The sequence below is a fragment of the Colius striatus genome, chromosome 2 (assembly GCF_028858725.1).
Source record: "Colius striatus isolate bColStr4 chromosome 2, bColStr4.1.hap1, whole genome shotgun sequence".
In the NCBI taxonomy this organism is placed as follows: domain Eukaryota; kingdom Metazoa; phylum Chordata; class Aves; order Coliiformes; family Coliidae; genus Colius; species Colius striatus.
In genome coordinates, this window is record NC_084760.1 from 14,510,736 (window position 1) to 14,529,554 (window position 18,819).

The window sequence follows — 18,819 nt, forward strand, 5'->3', positions numbered from 1 at the left end:
GCACAGCGGCTCAGCCCCTCCGCAGCCCCGACGTCCCTGGACGCAGCGAAGCAGCGACCCGGAAACACCTTCACTCCGCCCTGCCCCGCCACAGGCAACGCGCCCACGACTGCGGCGCATGCGGCTCCCAGCCCCGTCTCTCGCGCCGCGGCAGACGGAGCTGGGGCGGGCCGGGCCGGGGCGGGCGGGGCCGGGGCGGGGCGGGCGGAGCCGGGGCGGGCGGGGCCGGGGCGGGGCGGGCGGAGCCGGGCCGGGGAAAGGCGGGGAGGGGCGGGGAAGGGGCGGGGCCGGGCCGGGGCGGGCGGAGCCGGGGCGGGGAAGGGGCGGGGAGGGGCGGGGCCGGGGCGGGGCCGGGCCGGGAGGGGCCGGGCGGAGCCGGGGCGGGGAAGGGGCGGGGCCGGGCCGGGGCGGGCGGAGCCGGGGCGCGCAGGCCCGGGCCGCGGTCCGTCTCGGTCCTCTCTGCTCCCGCGCACGCGCAGCTGGGGCGTGGCCAGGACGTTGCGTCACATCTGCGCCCGGCGCTGGCGCCGTCGGGCCGGTCGCTGCCGGTGACGTGCCGGGCGGGGCGGAAGGGAACGGAACGGAACGGAACGCTGTGCCGTGCTGTGCCTTGGGGGTGCAGGTGCCGGCGGTGGCAGCGCGCAGCGCCGGGCCATGGCGGTGAACTACAGCGCGAAGGATGAGGCGGACGGGCACCCCTCCGGCGGCGTGGGGGTGCCGGGCGGTAGCGCTCCGGGCGGCGGCGGCGCGGTGAAGACACGCAAGCCCGATAACACGGCGTTCAAGCAGCAGCGACTACCGGCCTGGCAGCCCATCCTGACGGCGGGCACGGTGCTGCCGGCCTTCTTCATCATCGGCCTCATCTTCATCCCCATCGGCATCGGCATATTCGTCACCTCCAACAACATCCGCGAGTACGAGGTGCGCGGGGGCGGGGCGGGGGGCAGAGGCGGCTGGCGGAGCCCGGGCCCGGTCTTGGGCCCGCCGCGGCAGGGCTGTGGAGCCCCTGGAGGCCGCTCGCGGGGCGCCGGGCCGGGCCAGCGGTGTTAGGGATCGGCCGCCTGCCGTCGGCCCGCTCGGCTCCTTCCGAGACCCGCCGTGGTCTCGGTGGGAGGCAAAGGGGCCTCGGGGTGGTGAACTGGCGCGTCGCCCCAGCTCTTCCGATGTGGGTTAGCGTCTGTACTTTGACGAACCGTCCATAAGTTACCCTTGAGTAGGTATTGCATCGAGTGTCCTCCGCATAGGCTGTATCCCTCCTGTCAGCCTCGCCAGTGCTGCTGAGCGAGTTCACAGGGAAGTTTAAGAATTGTGTATTTCAGTAATTTACACGGCCCAATGCAAGTTTTGTTTGCATTAGCACAGAAAGCACGTCCATCATCCTTGGGATCGCTTGTGGTAATGGGTTGTGTGTCCTTGAGTAGTCCAAAGTAACTGTAGTTTCAGGACAAAACTCTGTGGTTTGCTGTAATTCTTATTTGCACTGATGATTTAACGTTTTAGATACTCTGTAGGAGATGAGAGTGTCCGGAGTAAACTTAAAGATGGAAGAGAATGACTTTTTCTAATTATACTTAACAAAAACTGTCATTTACACCTAATAATTAACCATACCACTGATGTCAAAAGTTGCTGAGCATTAGCTGAAAACTGATCTGTGTATGGGAGTTAGGACCATTGGATAACAGCATTACTAAAGGTCCCTTCCAAACCCCTACCATTCTATGATTACTTTGTGATGTACAGAAACAAGCCAAAGGGCTTAGGGACAACCTTGAAAAGCAAATTGACACCTATGATGAGATTCAGTGAGCTGATGGCAACCGAGATTGATGGTGGGGAGAGAACGTGCAGTTGTTTGGATTGCTCTGTTGGAGAATATGAAATTTTGTGTATCAGATCACTCTAGTTATCAGAGTGAGCTATCACTTTCAAATCATTAAAGACAGTGGCTTGGCTAGTGGTGGCAGTGAAGCCCAATAAACTAAATAAATCCTGATGCAGACAGTGAATGGTACTATGTTTATATATTTCTGTTAAAGTATAAACAATGTTATCATAAACCCAGTTTAAGGCTCATTTTCCTTTTATGTTATGTACCTAGTTCTTAAGAACTAGAATTGCAGTCAAGAAGAAAAGCAGAAATGAGAAAAAGCGAAGGTGGGGTGGATTTCACATTGTACGTAAGCATATTTTTGAAAAGCAATTGCTGCTTTTGTCAAGGTTTGAGGTTATGCAGAACGTCTGAAGATGGACAGAGGTGCTTCAGGGAACATTGCCATGTTGTTGTAGGCACATAGACCTATAAGTTGTCATATTTAAGGTAAATAAAACCACATGTTTTCAGCAGGACACTCAACAGAGAGAAGCAAAAAAATCCTTGCTAACTGGTGTATTCTTTTTTACAATTGCTTTTAGAATGGCCATTTCTATAGTAAAACAATATTGACAGTTGTAAGGTAAATATAATTGGATAAATACCTCTATTTCATTATGAATATAGGGACAGGAAATGCAGCAGCGTTTCATGAGTCCAAAAATGTAAGCAATTTTTATTTTCTGGTACCTATATTGCTGCTGTATGCATATACAGAATTTTTGTGTACTGTTGTTGCTTACCACCTCAGTCATGTACTTCTATTAAGTTCCACTAGGAGCTAAAAACTAGATGTTCCCACCTGGCATGCGGTATGAAAACACGGGAGCATGACTGATGCTCTTCCACTCAGTCGGGTTGCTTATATAAAACAGTAGTAGCCATTTATATTTGGAAACCACTTGGTCTTTCACCCTTTCTAATTCCAGGATATTCAAGATTGGAAAAGGTTTAATTAATTTGGGATTTTTTTTGTTTACTCTGTGGGTTCACTCTTGAATGATCCCTCTCACACGAAACTCTCCCAAGTCAGATCATTAAGCTTTTGTGTGGACAGGAGGGACAGAGTTCTTGGCCTCTCAGAGTATGGTCAGACAGTTGGGGTATGCAGGTAAGAATGAGGAAACTTGGGTACTATTCTCTGATCCTCACACATGTTTTTACAAGTGTTATAATGCAGAAATTCTGTGAATTGGGTTATCTCTCTAAAGGCAAGTGAATTTGGGGAAAAAAAAAAGCTTAAAAAAAGGCTTTATGGTTGTAGCAACAAAGTGTGGATGAAGCATTTTACACACCAGCATTTGGGCTTTGAGCATCAGTGACAGATGCTATCATCTGTGTGCTTAGCTGAGATAAATGCCTGCATAGTATTCTGGCTTTTAATAACCTCCAAATGTTATTCACAAATAGCTGTACCTTTAGCTCTGGGAGACAGGACATGTAGAAGCTAGGTGCAGTGACTAAGCTCTTTTAAAAATGTAATTGGGGGAGGAAGTTGAGGTAGTTATTTACACCTACCTCCTAGACAATGGCGTACTTGTTACGGGGGGTGTGTGCATATATATATAGCTGCCTGTACATTTAGTGTATTAGAATTTAATAGAAAGTGTAACATGCCCCTGAAATACATACTTGCATATAATTCACATCCCCCTTCCTGGAACTAGAAATTGCAGCCATCAGTATCTCTGGGAACTCTGCAGTTCTTAAACAGATTGCAAAGTCTGAGCAGCAAAATATACCTTTTTCGCTGATTCCCGTTATAAGATCTCTTGAATTCAGATGTGGAAGACTTCTGACAGCTTAAGTGTGCTAGAATTATAGGGGTTTTGTCTTTGTTTTTCTCTAGCATTTTCTCACTGTTTCAAAGGATATGAAAAGCTATTTATCTTGAATCTTATCGTTAAAATAGTTCATTTGAGTAGAAAATGAGAATTGTCTCTGTAAATATCTCTTTTTGCCCTGCTACTAAAGAGTGAGAGAGTTTTGTATTTCCTGGGTGTTTTTTTGTATGGATAAGAAACGCTGACTGAGCATATTAATATGTGATAAAAACTGAGGACCATCCAAAGCATTAATTGTGTAGGAACACCGTGACTGCTATATGTGAAATGCATAATCATAATTCAAAAGCCAAGTAGGCTTTCAGATGAGAAAGTGTTGCATGTGGTTCTAGTAGCCCCATCTCAAATGACATAAAACTTAAGAAAAACCTACAGAGAGGGTTAGCAAAGATGCCTTTTATAGAAGAAGTGGCCAATCAGAGTAGGACAAGTATGTGACAGTGTATGAAGTCTACAAAATGGTTTGGAGAATGTGTATGCAGTAGTTATATTACTGATATACTGTAAAGTGTAAATCAATTGAAACAGACAACAGCTTGAAAAGATATTGGTGACAGATAATTTGGATGTATCCCATGTCCTTATAGATCAGTGATTGGTGGGAGGGTCTCATTCTGTGTGGCTCTGTCATACTCAGCTGCTGGTCGATCCCTGGGGACAATGCTGGGTCAGCTGGGTACCTGTGTGGACCCCAAAGTCAGTCATTCAATTGTCTTAAGTCCTGGTTTCATTATTTTGTCAAGAGATGAAGACAGATACCTCTATCCCCTTAAATAAGCTCTCTGTTGCATGTAACCTGTACATGTGGATACAGAAAAAAGCCCCACTTGTGTTGGCAGCTACTGGCAGCTGATAGCAGTGGTCAAAATCATGGTTCTGTTTTGATGTACATCAATTCCACGCTCCACAGAATTTAGTCAATTTTGCTTCTGAAAGTCAAGTCTTTAGCTCTTTTTGCAACCTTGGATTATTTGAGTTTGTTGTTGATCTAAAACTTTCCCACACTCCTGAGAACTACCTCAGGACGTGGAGATTTCAGTTCTTTTTTTAAAAGAAATGTTTGCTTAAGCTTCCTTTAGCAGGAAAAAAAAGCCCTTGCTGAGTTAGCCTTGAACAAGTGAGATGTGTTGTTTGTTGAAAGTAGTGATGGTCTGTCTGCTGTAGCTGGACAGAGCTGCTGGGTACTGCTGGAGTAGTGCTATTTCTAGATCAGCATCAACTCAATATCTTGTTTGGTGAAGGAAGCAAAGATTATGTGTGATCCTCTCTCTCTCTGCCAGCTAATAGCCTCTGAAGCTGACTCGTTTCAGCTATGCTCGTTAGGGTGTAAGTCTCATCTGGCAGCAGAGCAGACGCTAATAAAAGTGCTGAGAGAAGGGCTGCAGCTTAATAGATATCAAAGAAATCACAGGAAGAGGGACCTTGAAGAAGATCCAAAGGAATATAGGCTTCAGTTGTTTCCTCAACCTTGAAACTGCATGTTTGTTTTAGCTAACCTAAATACAGGTATTAGAATGAACGGATCATTAATCACTCTAATTCTTGCTAACATCTTTCACTACAAGCATAAATAAGGGGGGGAGAAATGTATGTATTTCTACACTTACTATGGGCTTCCTATTTAGATTTTAAACTAAGACTGATGCAACATACAGCAACTTATGGAAACAAAACTGTTCAACAGCAGTATCATTTAAACTACAACATGACTATAGTTTTATAAAAGGCTACTGCAGATGGTTTACCTTGAGCATCTTTCTTGTCCATCTCCTGGTATTTTACCACTTCTTGGGCATTAAGAATGCAAGCTAATTAAATGTCTATACTTTCATAAGTTTAACCTCTCTGGAAAGCACTTAAAAGCTCAGATTTTCTTGTCACAAAATGTGTGTGTGTGTGTGTGTGTGTCTGGAAATACCGTGTTGCCTGGAGCATCTGCTGTTTATGTTTTGGTATGATGTTTTGTTTTGTATTTTGCTTTGTTTTCCTGCAGCAGTAATGACTCACCTCAGTGTTAGATTTGTTTGAGGCTGATATTGAGCATATAAACAGAATCACAAAACTGTTTAGATTGGAAGGAAAGTCTTAAGGTCATCAGATAGGCCTGAATGGGCTTTTAGCATTTAGGTGCATTTAGCTTGCAAAATAAATGACATGCCAACTTTCTGACTTACTCATGATTTTTCTTTACTCTCCTATCATAAATTAATGACTTAGTTTTTTTTTCTATTACAGATTGACTATACGGGAACAGAGCCTTCTAGTCCCTGCAACAAATGTTTAAATGTGTCCTGGGACAGCACACCACCTTGTACATGCACCATCAATTTCACACTGGAACATTCATTTGAGGTACATTACTCTGTATGCAAAGTGAAATCTGAACACTTTGTACAGTTTATTTCATAGGAAAGCTTTGTCATTGAAGGCTTTTTTCCCTCCCCCTCATTTTAAAGGATTATTTGTAGTTTTTCTGTGATCGTGGATCTGGATTTTGTCTGCCTTTTCAGTAATGGGGTGAGATGGATTTCAAGGGTTCTGTTTATCTGGAAACGTACAGAATTAAATGGAACGCTTGTGTTTTGCACAGTTAGATTTACTACATGTCATATAGCTGGTGAGTAGATCAGCTGTTCCTGTGTGGTTTAGAAAGACCCAGTTGAAAAATAATTGAAAATACCAGCTAGCTGCTGTCTGATAAAAGAAAGAGGCAAATAATGAGGCTTATATGCTTAAGATCGGACAAGGTAAGTGTTTGGATTAGTGCTGGTGAATATCATTCTGGTAGTGTATGGCATGTTTATAATGTTTGATGTGAGGATGCCAGCTTAGGGTAGTACTTTTGTGTACTCAGTGTTGCTGTAAAGTAAACATGGAGTTTAAGAGATCAAAATTCAAGCTTTGTGTGCATGAAAACCCCTTTTGCCCCATCTTCTTCTAGAGCAACGTATTCATGTATTACGGACTTTCAAACTTCTATCAAAACCATCGTCGTTACGTGAAATCTCGAGATGACAGCCAACTAAATGGAGATAACAGTTCACTGCTGGTAGGTATTTATGCTTGGATATTAAATAAGCTGCTAACTTCTGACTGTTGCGTAATTGCCATGTAGCTGAGTGTTTCATTTAGTGATAATGAGGTAGTAGAATTTTTACATAACAGAAGACAACCATAAAGGATTTATATTTCATTTGCAGAAAATGAATGTGTAAAATACTATGAAGTTAATATCTTTAAGCAGACAGCAGTGAATCTTCAATCACTTCTCAGATTTGAATAGTTTTAAACTGTCTTCTCTTCAGTCACTAGTATCTATCTGTATCCATTCTTTCTGAAGTTTTTGTCTTCAGTATAAGATAATACTTGTTTACCTAGCACTTGATTTGGATATTGCAGCTAAATGCATCCATTTTTGCAGACTCTGGTGCAATATTGAACATCAGCAATATTGGAAAATATCAGTACTGTGTATTCTGTTCAAAGCACTGTGTAATGTTTAGGGCCATACCTCTCCTTTTCCTAATTTTTATGAGGAGTGGAAATGCAATTGAGTCGTTGCACCAGCAAGAATGATTTACCTGTAAACTTTAAAAAAGGTAAGAGTTTTAGGAGGTTCCACCTGATGACTGACACGAGGTTTTGGGGAGGCTTTCTCTGCTTTCATTTTTGTCATACTGTTGGAGCCTTTTCAACCTTTTGCATTTTATATTACACTTGGTTTTGTATTATACTCTTCTATAAAACTGATGCATCGTAAAAAACACCCCAGACCTTTAATAAAAGAATACTGGTGTGCTTAATGATACAGAACTCTTTCTATTACAAGATAAAAGGAAAAAAATAATAGCTTCCAAATAAAGCCTTATTATCAGTATGACCATGGTGGGATTCTGACTTTATTCGTGTTTTATTTAGATTTTATTCCTGCTTGCAAAAGAAAAATCGATCACACTGACATAGTATTGAATGCTGAAGCATTTGTTAATAACCTGACTTGAGAAGAGATCATTTTGTGGTACATTTAAGGTGTGCAGGTAGTTAAGGTACTGTAGTAAAAACCAGGAGAACAGTTGGATAAACTAGCACAGACTCATCTGCCTTTTTTCTTTGTCAGAACCCAAGTAAGGAGTGCGAGCCTTACCGTACAAATGAGGACAAACCCATTGCTCCTTGTGGAGCTATTGCCAACAGTATGTTTAATGGTACGGTAACACTTCTGAATTATCACTCAGATGTTTCTGTGATTCAGTGTATGTTTCCTGTTATGTTGCAAATTAGTAAAGACATTATGGGCTTTTTTGGTTCAAATCAACACATTTTCATTGTTCAGAATAAAACAGATGTATTGTACTACTGTTGTTTTTTTCAAAATTAGTGTAAGAGTTAATTCAATCTGATAAGGTACAATGGAGTTGTGGTGGTTTAGCTCTGGCTGGGTGCCAGGTGCCCATCAAGTCATTCTATCACTTCCCCTTCTAAACTGGACGGGGGAGAGAGAAATATAATGAGAGATTTGTGAGTCAAGATAAGGACAGGAGCATCACTCAGCAATTAGTGTCACAGGCAAAACAGACTCAGCTTGGGGAGAAAAGGGTTTGATTTATTAAATGAGGGAGATAAGAAATAAAACCAAATCTTAAAACAACTCCCCCAACTCCTCTCTCCTCTGGGGCTCCCCTTCCTTCCCACCCGGCCCAGCAGCATGGGGGATTGGGGTTGCAGTCAGTTCACTACAGATGGACTTTGCTGCTGCTTCTTCTCAGAGAGAGGCCTCATCACAGTTCCCACTGCTACAGTGTGGGGTTCCTCCCATGGGGGACAGTCCTCCATTAACTTCGCCACTGTGGGTCCTTCCCGTGGGCTACAGATCCTCATGAACTGCTCCAGCATGAGGGCTGCCACCAGGGCAGCTCCTCACACCCTGCCCAAAATGGGTCATCCCCTGGGAGCTACAGGGGAAGCTTCTGGCAGCTCTTTGTTTAAAGAAGCCACCCCTGTAGCTCCCCCTGCCACCAAAAACCTGGCCAAGGCAAAACCACTACAGGAGGTGAAGTACCTTTTGTGGGAAGCTTTGACTGCTGTGGAGTAGAAACAATACAATATCATATATAATAATATCATTATATATAATCATATATAAAATACACTGCTGTGTAATATACATTGTTTCTTACAGAACAGCTTGTGATTGTGACAGACAGGCAATAGCTGCTTTGTCCAGATTTGTTGTTTTGTTTCTCCTGGAGGTAACTGTTTCACTGCCTATCAAGATCACCTGTCTAATCAAAGTTTCTTCAGCTGGTTGTCTGATTTGATTTATCTTTAGATACGTTGGAATTATACCGCATTGAGAATGACACAAGGACTCCTATTACTTTGATTAAAAAAGGTATTGCATGGTGGACAGATAAAAATGTAAAGTTCAGGAATCCCACAGGAGATGGAAATAACTTAACTGCGCTTTTCCAAGGTAAAAAAAATAGTGAAATGTTAAGAATAACAAAACACTTCAAACACATTTTGATTCCAATGAGTTTTACCTCGTCGACAACGTTTTACTGAATATGCTAATTTAAAATGTTAAAGAAATCCAAGCTAAGGACTACTCTAGAAATGTTGCCTTTAAATAATGAAAGCTGCAAATTTCATGTGAAAAGTGTTTGTTTTTTACCTTTTCTGTAATGATTTAAAAACATTTTCATCAACACGATTTCATTAATTTCATTATTTTCATCATGACTCCATAGCCCAGCAGGACACATGTCAGTAGGAAGAAATTTAACCCTATCCCAGCCAAAGCACAACTGCTGTAACACTTGGATGTAACTTGAAAAGAAATCCTGCAGCTGCTTAAAGTTTTCATATGGAGTTTTCACTTAAATGTTTCTACAGCTAGATTGTGAAAAGTTTTTTCTAAAAGAAATGATGCCACTTATTTGTTAGGTTAAATACAGTTTGTTAAATCCAAGTTTTCTTTGGCTGCAAATGTCTGAAAATAATCTTCCTTGGGGCCCTAAGGTGTGTATCTGTTCATGCAAGGTACGTAATAAATTCAGGTTTAACCTGATGTGGGTTTTCATGCTTAGTCACAACTAAATTATATGTTACCAATGTGATGCTAGCTTTGGAAAAGCAGATTCTTTATCCTAAAACTGTATAGAGTGGTATTTCCAAAAAAAAGGCAAAAGCATTAGTATGGCATCAGCTGAGATACTGTAGATAAGTTTATTTGCTGATGGTGCGGGAAGGTGGTATTCAAACTCCAAACAAGCAAGCAGGGGAGCTCTCATTTGTTATGGAGAACTATCTAACTGAGTAATGTTTTGAGACAAGACTGTCGAAGCACTTTGGGGAGGCAAATCTGTTTAAACAAATGGATAGTGCTGTCTTGAGAAGAAATGGGTAAGCACTATTTGAACTGCAAAAGGTTCTTAAACAGCAGTGTCTTGCAACAGTGATGAGCCAAACTTGCTGTTCACCATTTAGAAGCTAATATGTTCATTTCCATCACATTAGAATGAATTTTGATGATCCAGCTTGTTACTTTGTCCTGTGTTTGAAATGATTTATTGGTTTAATTGCAGGCACAACAAAACCTATAAACTGGCCCAAGCCAGTGTACATGCTGGACTCGGAGCCTGACAACAACGGCTTTATCAACGAGGACTTCATCGTGTGGATGCGCACGGCCGCGCTGCCCACCTTTCGCAAGCTCTACCGTCTCATTGAGAGGAAGAACAACTTGCAGCCTACCTTACAGGCTGGGAAATATTCTTTGGATATCGCATACAGTATCCTTTGGGAAACCTTTGAAAGCAGTTAGGGGCCTTAGCTGGATAACATAGGCACATGTATTTGTAAAAGTTCAAATTCAACTAGGCTTTTTTTCTCGTCTCCAAAAGAAAATGATGGTATTGAGCTGCGGTTGAAAACATGGTAGTGAGAATCAGGGAGGATATCACCATCTCTTACTTCTGTGCAAGTTTTTATAGAATTAGTAGCTTTGTATTGGAAGGGAAAACAAATTGAGAGGAGCATAGCAAAAAGGAAAGAATGGAGGTAGTTGGAAGCCTAGACGTTTGAGAACATTAACTACAGGGTGCAATGGCATTATATAATCAAGAGCAGACTGACTTTGGAGGTCAGAAAAATGCCAGAGCTGTGCATTAGATAGGGGAGTCTGTCATTCTGTTTGGATAAACTAAAGACAAGGTAGAAGCACAGGAGACTAGAGGAGGAGGGTTGTCATAGTTACGAAGTTCTTAAAATTTGAAAGCATTTAATGATCATTTAAAAATAGCTACTGCGGTATTTTCCTTTGCTGCAGAACGGTGGGGAGTGCATATAAAACTGAGTGAACATAAAGAAAAATTGTGTACTAAAACATGTTCAAGAATTAAAATTGAGATTTCTATCATTTTATTGAAACTACTTTCAGAAGTTTACCCTTTCCTTAAAGGGCTTAACATCTCCTCATGTGACATTTATCTTGGAGTAGCTGACAGTACTCAGATTAATGGTGGCCTAAAGAACAGCTAAACGTTTCATTTTTGCACTTAGAAACTGCTGCCTTTGAATATTGGATTTGGAGCCTGAGTAAAATCATCCAAGATTTTAATGTGCCTGACCACATAAAGCTACATTTGGAAACGTGCTTCTTGTTTTCCTAAATGCTTTTCAGATTATCCTGTACACAGTTTTGACGGACGAAAAAGAATGATCCTAAGCACCATTTCATGGATGGGAGGCAAAAATCCCTTTCTGGGAATTGCTTACATCACCGTTGGGTCCATATGCTTCTTCTTAGGAGTTGTGTTGCTGATCATCCATCACAAATACGGAAATCGAAACACCAGTGCAGACATTCCCAATTAATCTTGCATTTTGAAAACAAGTGTACTGCATGTGCATCAAGGCCAGTCCAGAACAGACCCAGGTTTTGAAAGATAAATCTCTGCTTCTGTCACTTCTGAGACTGGGTACATACTTTTACCTAAAAAGTCCCCTTTCCCGTTCTGTGGATTAACTCAAAAATGACAGGTATGCAATTAGCTATATTGATTGTATCTCTGCCCAGGTCAGAAGCAGTTTTTCTGACACTTGCCTAACTGGGCAGGCCAGATGATGCATATAGCTCCTGTTCCCTTGATGCATCTGCTGCTTGTTCATGCTCTGTGTAATGTCAGTGTGATTCAGTACCTATAGGTTGTGTGGAGAAAGACTGTTATAGTGTAAACCGTTAACTTTCTGCAATTCAGGTGTCAGTGCTGTTGAAAGGAAAAAGTCCAGTCTTAAATGTGGGGTTTTTTTTCAATTTACTGTCTTGTGTGCATGGACTTTTACATTTGCTGAGATTTTAATATATTTATATAAGTTGTTAAATATTTTTTCCTGTGTCCTTCTCACCTCTGTTTTGTTAAATCCTTTTTAAGTGCTGTGTAAATGTCATCACTCTGGGTTCTTTGCGCATTTACAATGGATGTGCCTGGCCAGTAAACTTGCATCCTAGGAAAAGATCAGAAAGCCTGTTTGTTAATTATCTGTGTGAGTCCCTTATAAAAAGTGTCCTAAATTGGAAAATGCTTATGCAGGTAGAATCTGCTTTTTTTTTTCTATTCTTCTAACTGTCTTTGCTCTAAGTCATATACAATACTAGTTTACCTGTTCTGCTTGCTGGTTTTGCTTTTTATGAGCAGCTCCGAGTATTAATCAAGAAGAACCCTAAAATGTTTTTCTTGTTGACAAATTCAGGTTAATTCCCTTACTGGAGGAGTTTCCTAATTTTCTCAAGGCATATGTATTAGTAAAAGGCTCTGTTGTAAAGGAATTGTCATTTACTTTTTCCTTATTTGGAGTGAACACCACATGATTTTCTTTTTGCGGTGTTAAGATAGTAAGCTATAGAAATTGAGATGGCAGTAACCTCTTGTCACTGAAAATGCAGGTTGAGCTTGCTGTGAAACCTGGTTTAAATATTGCAGTTAGAAGCCATATGCAGGTTAGCATCTTAAGTCACAGAAGGGTTCACTTTCTAGGTTAATTTAAAGCTATTGGTAAGCTGTAAAATAGTACTTTCTGGTGGCTTTTGGGTTTTTTTTAGATGATGCACAGAAATTGCAATGTATATGGTGGAGATCACTTTATATGCAACTTGCTTGATAAAGTATTGAGTATATTAAAAAAGACCTAATAAATTCTGCAAACCATTTAGTAAGAGATTTGGTTTTGTTTTGGAGCATACATTTGTTTTCATCTGGATGAGAAGACCTCATGAAGTGTGAAGGTGGTTTAAGTGAGTTGTGTTTCTGGCATTGCACGGTCATTAGAAAAAGTTGTTTATTCGTGACCCACTGAATCTATAGCCAGTTTAAATGACACAAAATAATTTATTACAGAAACATGTGACTGTATTTATTGAAGGACTGGTGTAATCTTTTTAAGCCAGCAGTTTAATTGTGTAAGTCTGTGTAAACTATGAAACAAGGCTTCGTTTCCAGCGTGCAAGCTTTCTGTAACTCCATACAATAAGTTGTTTGCATAGCACAGTGTGGCAGCACAGAGCTTTTAAACAGTCAAGACTTTAAGATTCGATTTACAGTGTTGTATTTATGTTGCTGGAATTATAAGGGTGTGTAGCTTTATATGTTGCAAGGCAGAAAAGCTCACAAGATGTTCAAGTGGCTTTCATCTGTAGAGTAGCTGCCAGTCCAAAATACAGTAAATGAGGAAGGGGATGTCTCCCGATTACTGGTTATTAAAATATTTTAATTTTTAAACTTTGTGTTTGTCACTTGAAATGTGAATTTTTTCTGCTTCATTCATAATCCCTACCTTTTTCCAAGTAGCAAATGCTGCTTTTTGAGCTGTGTTCAGCATGAAAAACGAAGTATTTTTATATCTCTGCCTTAAAATATTTTTCAATACTTTACTGTTTTTCTGCTGACTGTAGCTGTCAGTGCTTCTTTGACCTTCTGAATGAAGTACCAGAGAGTACTTTTTTTGCTGTATTCAAGCTTTTTTTTCTTTTCTGAGAGCCTGCAGCAGTAAATATTTGTCAGGCAATACACCCAATGGATAGTGTGTATGGGGAGCTTAAAATATTAGGTCGGATTTGTAAACTCTTCCTGTACTCTTGCTTGTTTGTCCTGATGCCACGTCAACAACAGAGATCCTTGGATTTTGTATTTCTTACGAGTTGCCTATATCGCATGTTCAAAGCTGAAACCTCGCTGTCCCTGGCTGACATCTCAGGGCAGTGTCACTGTCCTAGTGTTCAGTGTCATGTGTTGAACTTGGATGCCACTGAAGAACCAGGTCACAGCTGGACTCTCTCCAGAAGTTCTCTGTCCCTCTGAGCTGAGGAGCCCAGAACTGGACACAGGGCTCCAGATGAGGCCTCATCAGGGCAAAGGAGAGGGGGAGCAGAACGTCCCTGGACCTGCTGTCCACACTCTTCTTGATGCATCTGAGGATGCCATTGGCCTTCTTGGTCACGAGGGCACATTGCTGGCTCACAGTTAGTTGTCAACCAGTACATCCAGATCTCTCTCTGCAGAGCTGCTCTCCAGCAGGTCAATCCCCAGCCTGTACTGGTGCATGGGGTTGTTCCTCCCTAGGTGCAGGACTCTGCACTTGCCCTTGTTGAATATCAGGAGGTTCTTCTCTGCCCCACTCTTAGGTTTTTTTGGAACCTCTTATGTTCCAGCTTGTACCCATTGCCCCTTGTCCTATCACTGGACATCACTGAGAACAGCCTGGCTCCATCCTCCTGATACCCGCCCTTTACGTATTTGTAAGCATTAATGAGATCACCCCTCAGTCTCCTCCAAGCTGAAGAGCCCCAGCTTCCTCAGCCTTTCATCATAAGGGAGATGATCCACTCTATCCTGTTGGTGGCCTTGTGCTGAACTCTCTCCAGCAGCTCCATGTTTTTCTGGAACTAAGAGGCCCAGCTGCTTGCTCACTCCTCACCCCCTACCATGAGACGAGGAGAAGAATCAGAAAGCCAAAAGCAAAACTTGTGGACTGAGAACAGCTTAACTGAAATTAATTTTTTAGAAAAAGAATAATAATAATGAAAAGGAAAATGACAAAAAGAGAATTAAAACCCAAGGAAAGACAAGTGCTTCACAATGCAATCATCACTTGCTGACAGATGCCTAAGCAGTGACCAGCCTCTCCCCACCAGCTCTCCCCAGGTTATCTATTGGGCAGAATGTTCTATGGTATGCATTAGCCCTGTGGCTAGTTCAGGTCAGCTGTCTTGGCCAGGCTCCATCCCAGCTTCTTGTGCACCTCCTTGCTGGCAGAGCATGGGAAACTGAAAACTCTTTCCCTTATCCTAAGTGCTAATTAGCAACAACTAAAACATCAGTGTGTTATAAGCATTGTTCTCAAACTAAATCCAAAATACAGCTCTGTACCAGACACTAGGGAAAAAAATTACCACTGTTCCAGCTGAAACCAGGAGACTGAGTCAGAGGGAAGAGTTAGCAGCTTTAACTGGAATGTGAAGGATCCTTCACAGTCTTTGCCTCCCATGGTCACATTGGTACTGAAAGAAAAAAGGTTTTCAGCAACATGGTTTTTCTGTAATTATGAACATGAAACCTTGAAGAATGCAAGCCTTGTCTTTTTTACAGAAATCTCTGGGAAGGAAGACCATGACAATCTATGGTCAAGTAACATCTGCAAGCATATCTATCTGATTGAATCCATCCCCTGGAGCCATGAACATGGCTGGTGTTTGGATTGGGTTGACAGGAGGCGTTACTGACCACACCTTTCTCTCCAATGTCCTACTTGCACTGGTATAGTAAGTGGTTACTTGCACTGGTTACTTGTTTTCTGTATGTCTACAGACAGATAAGTTCAAGGCTGAGTTGAAGTAAGTATATAATAGAAAAATGTGACTAAGTCTAAAGCAGAATGTACCCGGTGATGTGAAAGGTTACTGATTGGAACACAACTGCTGAAGACAAAGAACAAGGCATAACCATAGTCTAGAAGCTCTGCAAGTGATTCTGATCTGACCCCTCTGACAAGAAAATACGGTTTCTGATCTTGCTTGAAAGTTTGTGATCTACCCTTGGTACTACATAATTTTGGTTTATAAAAAAAGTTCAGCATTTGTGTTACTTGATGTTGTTCCCTGTAACTGAACTAACTGAAGGGAGCAACAGTACAAAGGCCTTCAGGAAGGAGAGCAACATCGAGCTTCAAATAAAGCCAGTCCCTTGAGGATTTTGTATTGACCTAGTCACCAAGTTTAAAAAAAGAACCCCTCCCTGGTCAGTGTTCCGCCTATCACATACTTGTCTATTGAACAGCCTGCCAACAATTCTCACTTTTGAACTAGGAGAAAAAGCCATGAACATATATGCCAATTTTATTGCTGATCTTTTAGCAATGTGGATGGTTTATGGCAGAAGCTCTTCTAGCAGCGTGAGAATGGGCTCTGACGTGGAAAGCCCTGGTGAAAAAAGTGCTTTTTAATTTTTTCTTTCTTTTTGCACTAGTAGCAGCAGTATCAAATTTTCCTCAGATCAGCAGAAGTATTTTCATATAAAAACACCCTATGTTCCAGCTCACGGAATCTGTTCTGATCACTGTGTTGCCTTCTGTAGGCCTTACTGTGAAGTCTAATCTTACTTGACAGTTTCAATTAAGACTAAAGTCCATCACAAAATGGCCTGATAAGAATTAGCAGGTCCTTATATGACCCGTGACTCAAATAAGAAACTACCTCCTGTAAGCCTCCTGTTCCAAACATGCTCAGCCTTCATTTGAAACTAAAAGTAATGCTGTTCACTGAATCACAGAATGGTAGGGATTGGAAGGGACCTTTAGAGATCATCTAGTCCAACTCCCCTGCCAAAGTAGGTCCAACTAAATCAGGTCACACAGGAACGTGTCCAGGCGGGCTTGTAGACCTCCAAGGAAGGAGACTCCACACCCTCCCTGGGCAGTCAATAATTAGTGAAGTTGAAGAAGTTAAAAAAATATTTGAACAGAAGTAGATGGAATTATTTTCCAGCAGACTGATTTCAGGGAAAGATGACAGAGGAAACAATGCAAGCAAGCTGAGTACCAGAGCTATGGAGAAATGTAATTGAATTTGTGTTTGAGGATTGTGCTCAAGTTTTGCTAAATAAAATGGTGAGATGTTGTAAGTTGTATTGGAGAGCCAGGAATGTAATCAATGACCTCATTAACTCTGGTATGAATGTGGGAGAGATTGATGTTCATGGACGGATGAATTCCTGTGAGATCTACTCTAGGTGGTCCTGCTCTGGCAGGACTGCATGATCTATGAAGGTCCCTTCCAGCCCTTGAGATTCTGTGAAAGAAACGATTGTCTGCAGGCTCGCCTGCTGAGCTCTGGAGTTACATGGTTGAAGTTACTGTATGCTACACAATAGATGCCTGTAAACTTCAGAACAAACCTTTGTTCTGTCAGCAGCTTCTTTCAGTGCAATTTTAGTGTATTGCACAACTCTAACATGGAAAATGGTTATACTAAGAATACAGTGTGTTTTCTCTCTTCATATACAATGTAGTTTTTAACTGGTTTAGTCAATTATTTTGTTTGCAAGAAAAAAATAAACCAGTATGCAAGCAAGATGGGAGGAGGTTTTAACACTTGTCATTTTCAGCCATCCTGCTGCACCAGGAGTTTCTGCTTCCCCAGCTGGATTGAATGGTAACACAGTTGTTTGTGTCTTCTCTTTAGCAAGGTTTACACAACCTTCTATTATTGGTTTTAAACGTATAAAAAAACTTCTGGGTTTTTCTGACTGCTTATTAACATACATATTAACAGCCCTGGTTTCATTCTGGCTCCAGCAAAACTATTTAACAGTGACTTTTCATTAACAATTTTATTATTCTTTGATACAGTATATGCAGAAGTTACCCTGTCCAGCTAGGAAAAAACAGTCAGGGTTTGCTTCTAGTGAAATATTCTCACCCTGAGGTGCTTTCATTTCTTTGTAAATTAGTCAACAGTGAAGACACTGAAGCTCAGATTCAGACATACAGGGAAATGGTCCACACAGCAGAAATGAAACAGGTAATAATTTCTATGTTTGGGGCTTCTGATTCTTTTACTAGTATCTAAATACAACTGAGTGTATAAAAATCAGAATGCAAATATTATAAGCGCTCATAAGATAAAAGATTGCAAGAGGAATGAATGGAAAACTGTCTTGCAGTAGTATTAATATATTCTGTTACTCTAATAGCAATGCTTGAGTGTTTGAAAACTGTTTGTTAAATCATGCATCCAATTTCCTCCTCTGTTACAATATATTCTATTCTCCAGGGCTACGCTTTCTAAATGGTATTGTTAATATTCCACTCAGCTAAGGCTCTACCTAGAAATACTTCATCTTTGTGTTTTTAGTTTCTTTCTAGGGCAGCTCATAAAATTGAGAAGTGCTGTGCTTTGAGATATGGTCTTTGTTACTTCCATACTAGATTGAGCACTAATTTGTTGTTTGACACATATTATTCATCATGAGGTTTGGCACCAGTGTGAAATCAGCGTCATGCCAAAAACTGAGTGCTCTGCAAATGCAGCAAACCCAGGGAACAGCCTTCCTGACAGTGTTGTATTTCATCGTAAGGTTGAAACATAAGAAGATGCAATTATGGGGCAACATCTGCAATGCAGAAAAAACACAGGCTTCTCAGAGCACTTTCATGAAGGGCAAATAGATTCTTTTCTTTAGAATCGAATAGACTTGCATTTTCATATGAATCTGGCACTGCTTCACTGTAATTATATATCGTGAAACACTAAAGTTGGGTTTTCTTTTTTTCACCTGCAGAGTAACGGGTACCTCTGCTAGTAGTGGAATCTGAAGCACTGGGCAGGTGCACATTTTTGGTTTTGGAGTTTTTCTTCTGCGTGTAGTGGCTCAACCAAAGGGGTGCCAAATCTGTCCCAAGGGTGTAAGGTCCACTCAGCCCACCTCAGTGTCCTGCCCTCAGTCACGGCCAGAGGGGGATGTCGAGGGAGCCCACACGGGGAGCATAAACCCACGGTGTTCCTTCCAGGATACGCTTCCAGCCCTCTGCAGGTAACGTTTTAACGAA

The 18,819-nt window shown here is 41.7% G+C and overlaps 1 protein-coding gene across 4 annotated transcripts; it reads left to right on the top strand.

Moving 5' to 3' along the window:
* The first annotated feature begins 504 nt into the window (after nucleotides 1-504).
* On the top strand, nucleotides 505-18,662 carry TMEM30A (transmembrane protein 30A). Of its 4 annotated transcripts, none has more exons than XR_009818169.1 (10): nucleotides 505-921; nucleotides 5,953-6,069; nucleotides 6,659-6,766; nucleotides 7,835-7,922; nucleotides 9,047-9,190; nucleotides 10,305-10,511; nucleotides 11,402-11,760; nucleotides 15,363-17,422; nucleotides 17,721-17,791; nucleotides 18,552-18,660. XR_009818169.1 is itself a non-coding variant. In XM_061989480.1 (7 exons), the coding sequence occupies exons 1-7, from the start codon at nucleotides 655-657 to the stop codon at nucleotides 11,593-11,595; spliced, it is 1,125 nt and encodes a 374-aa protein (XP_061845464.1). In that variant the 5' UTR covers nucleotides 505-654; the 3' UTR covers nucleotides 11,596-12,936. The 4 variants fall into 4 exon arrangements, 1 of the variants encoding a protein (XP_061845464.1); XR_009818170.1 differs by having other exon boundaries at nucleotides 15,363-15,535; nucleotides 18,552-18,652; XR_009818168.1 differs by having other exon boundaries at nucleotides 15,363-17,791; nucleotides 18,552-18,662.
* Nucleotides 18,663-18,819: the final 157 nt, after the last annotated feature.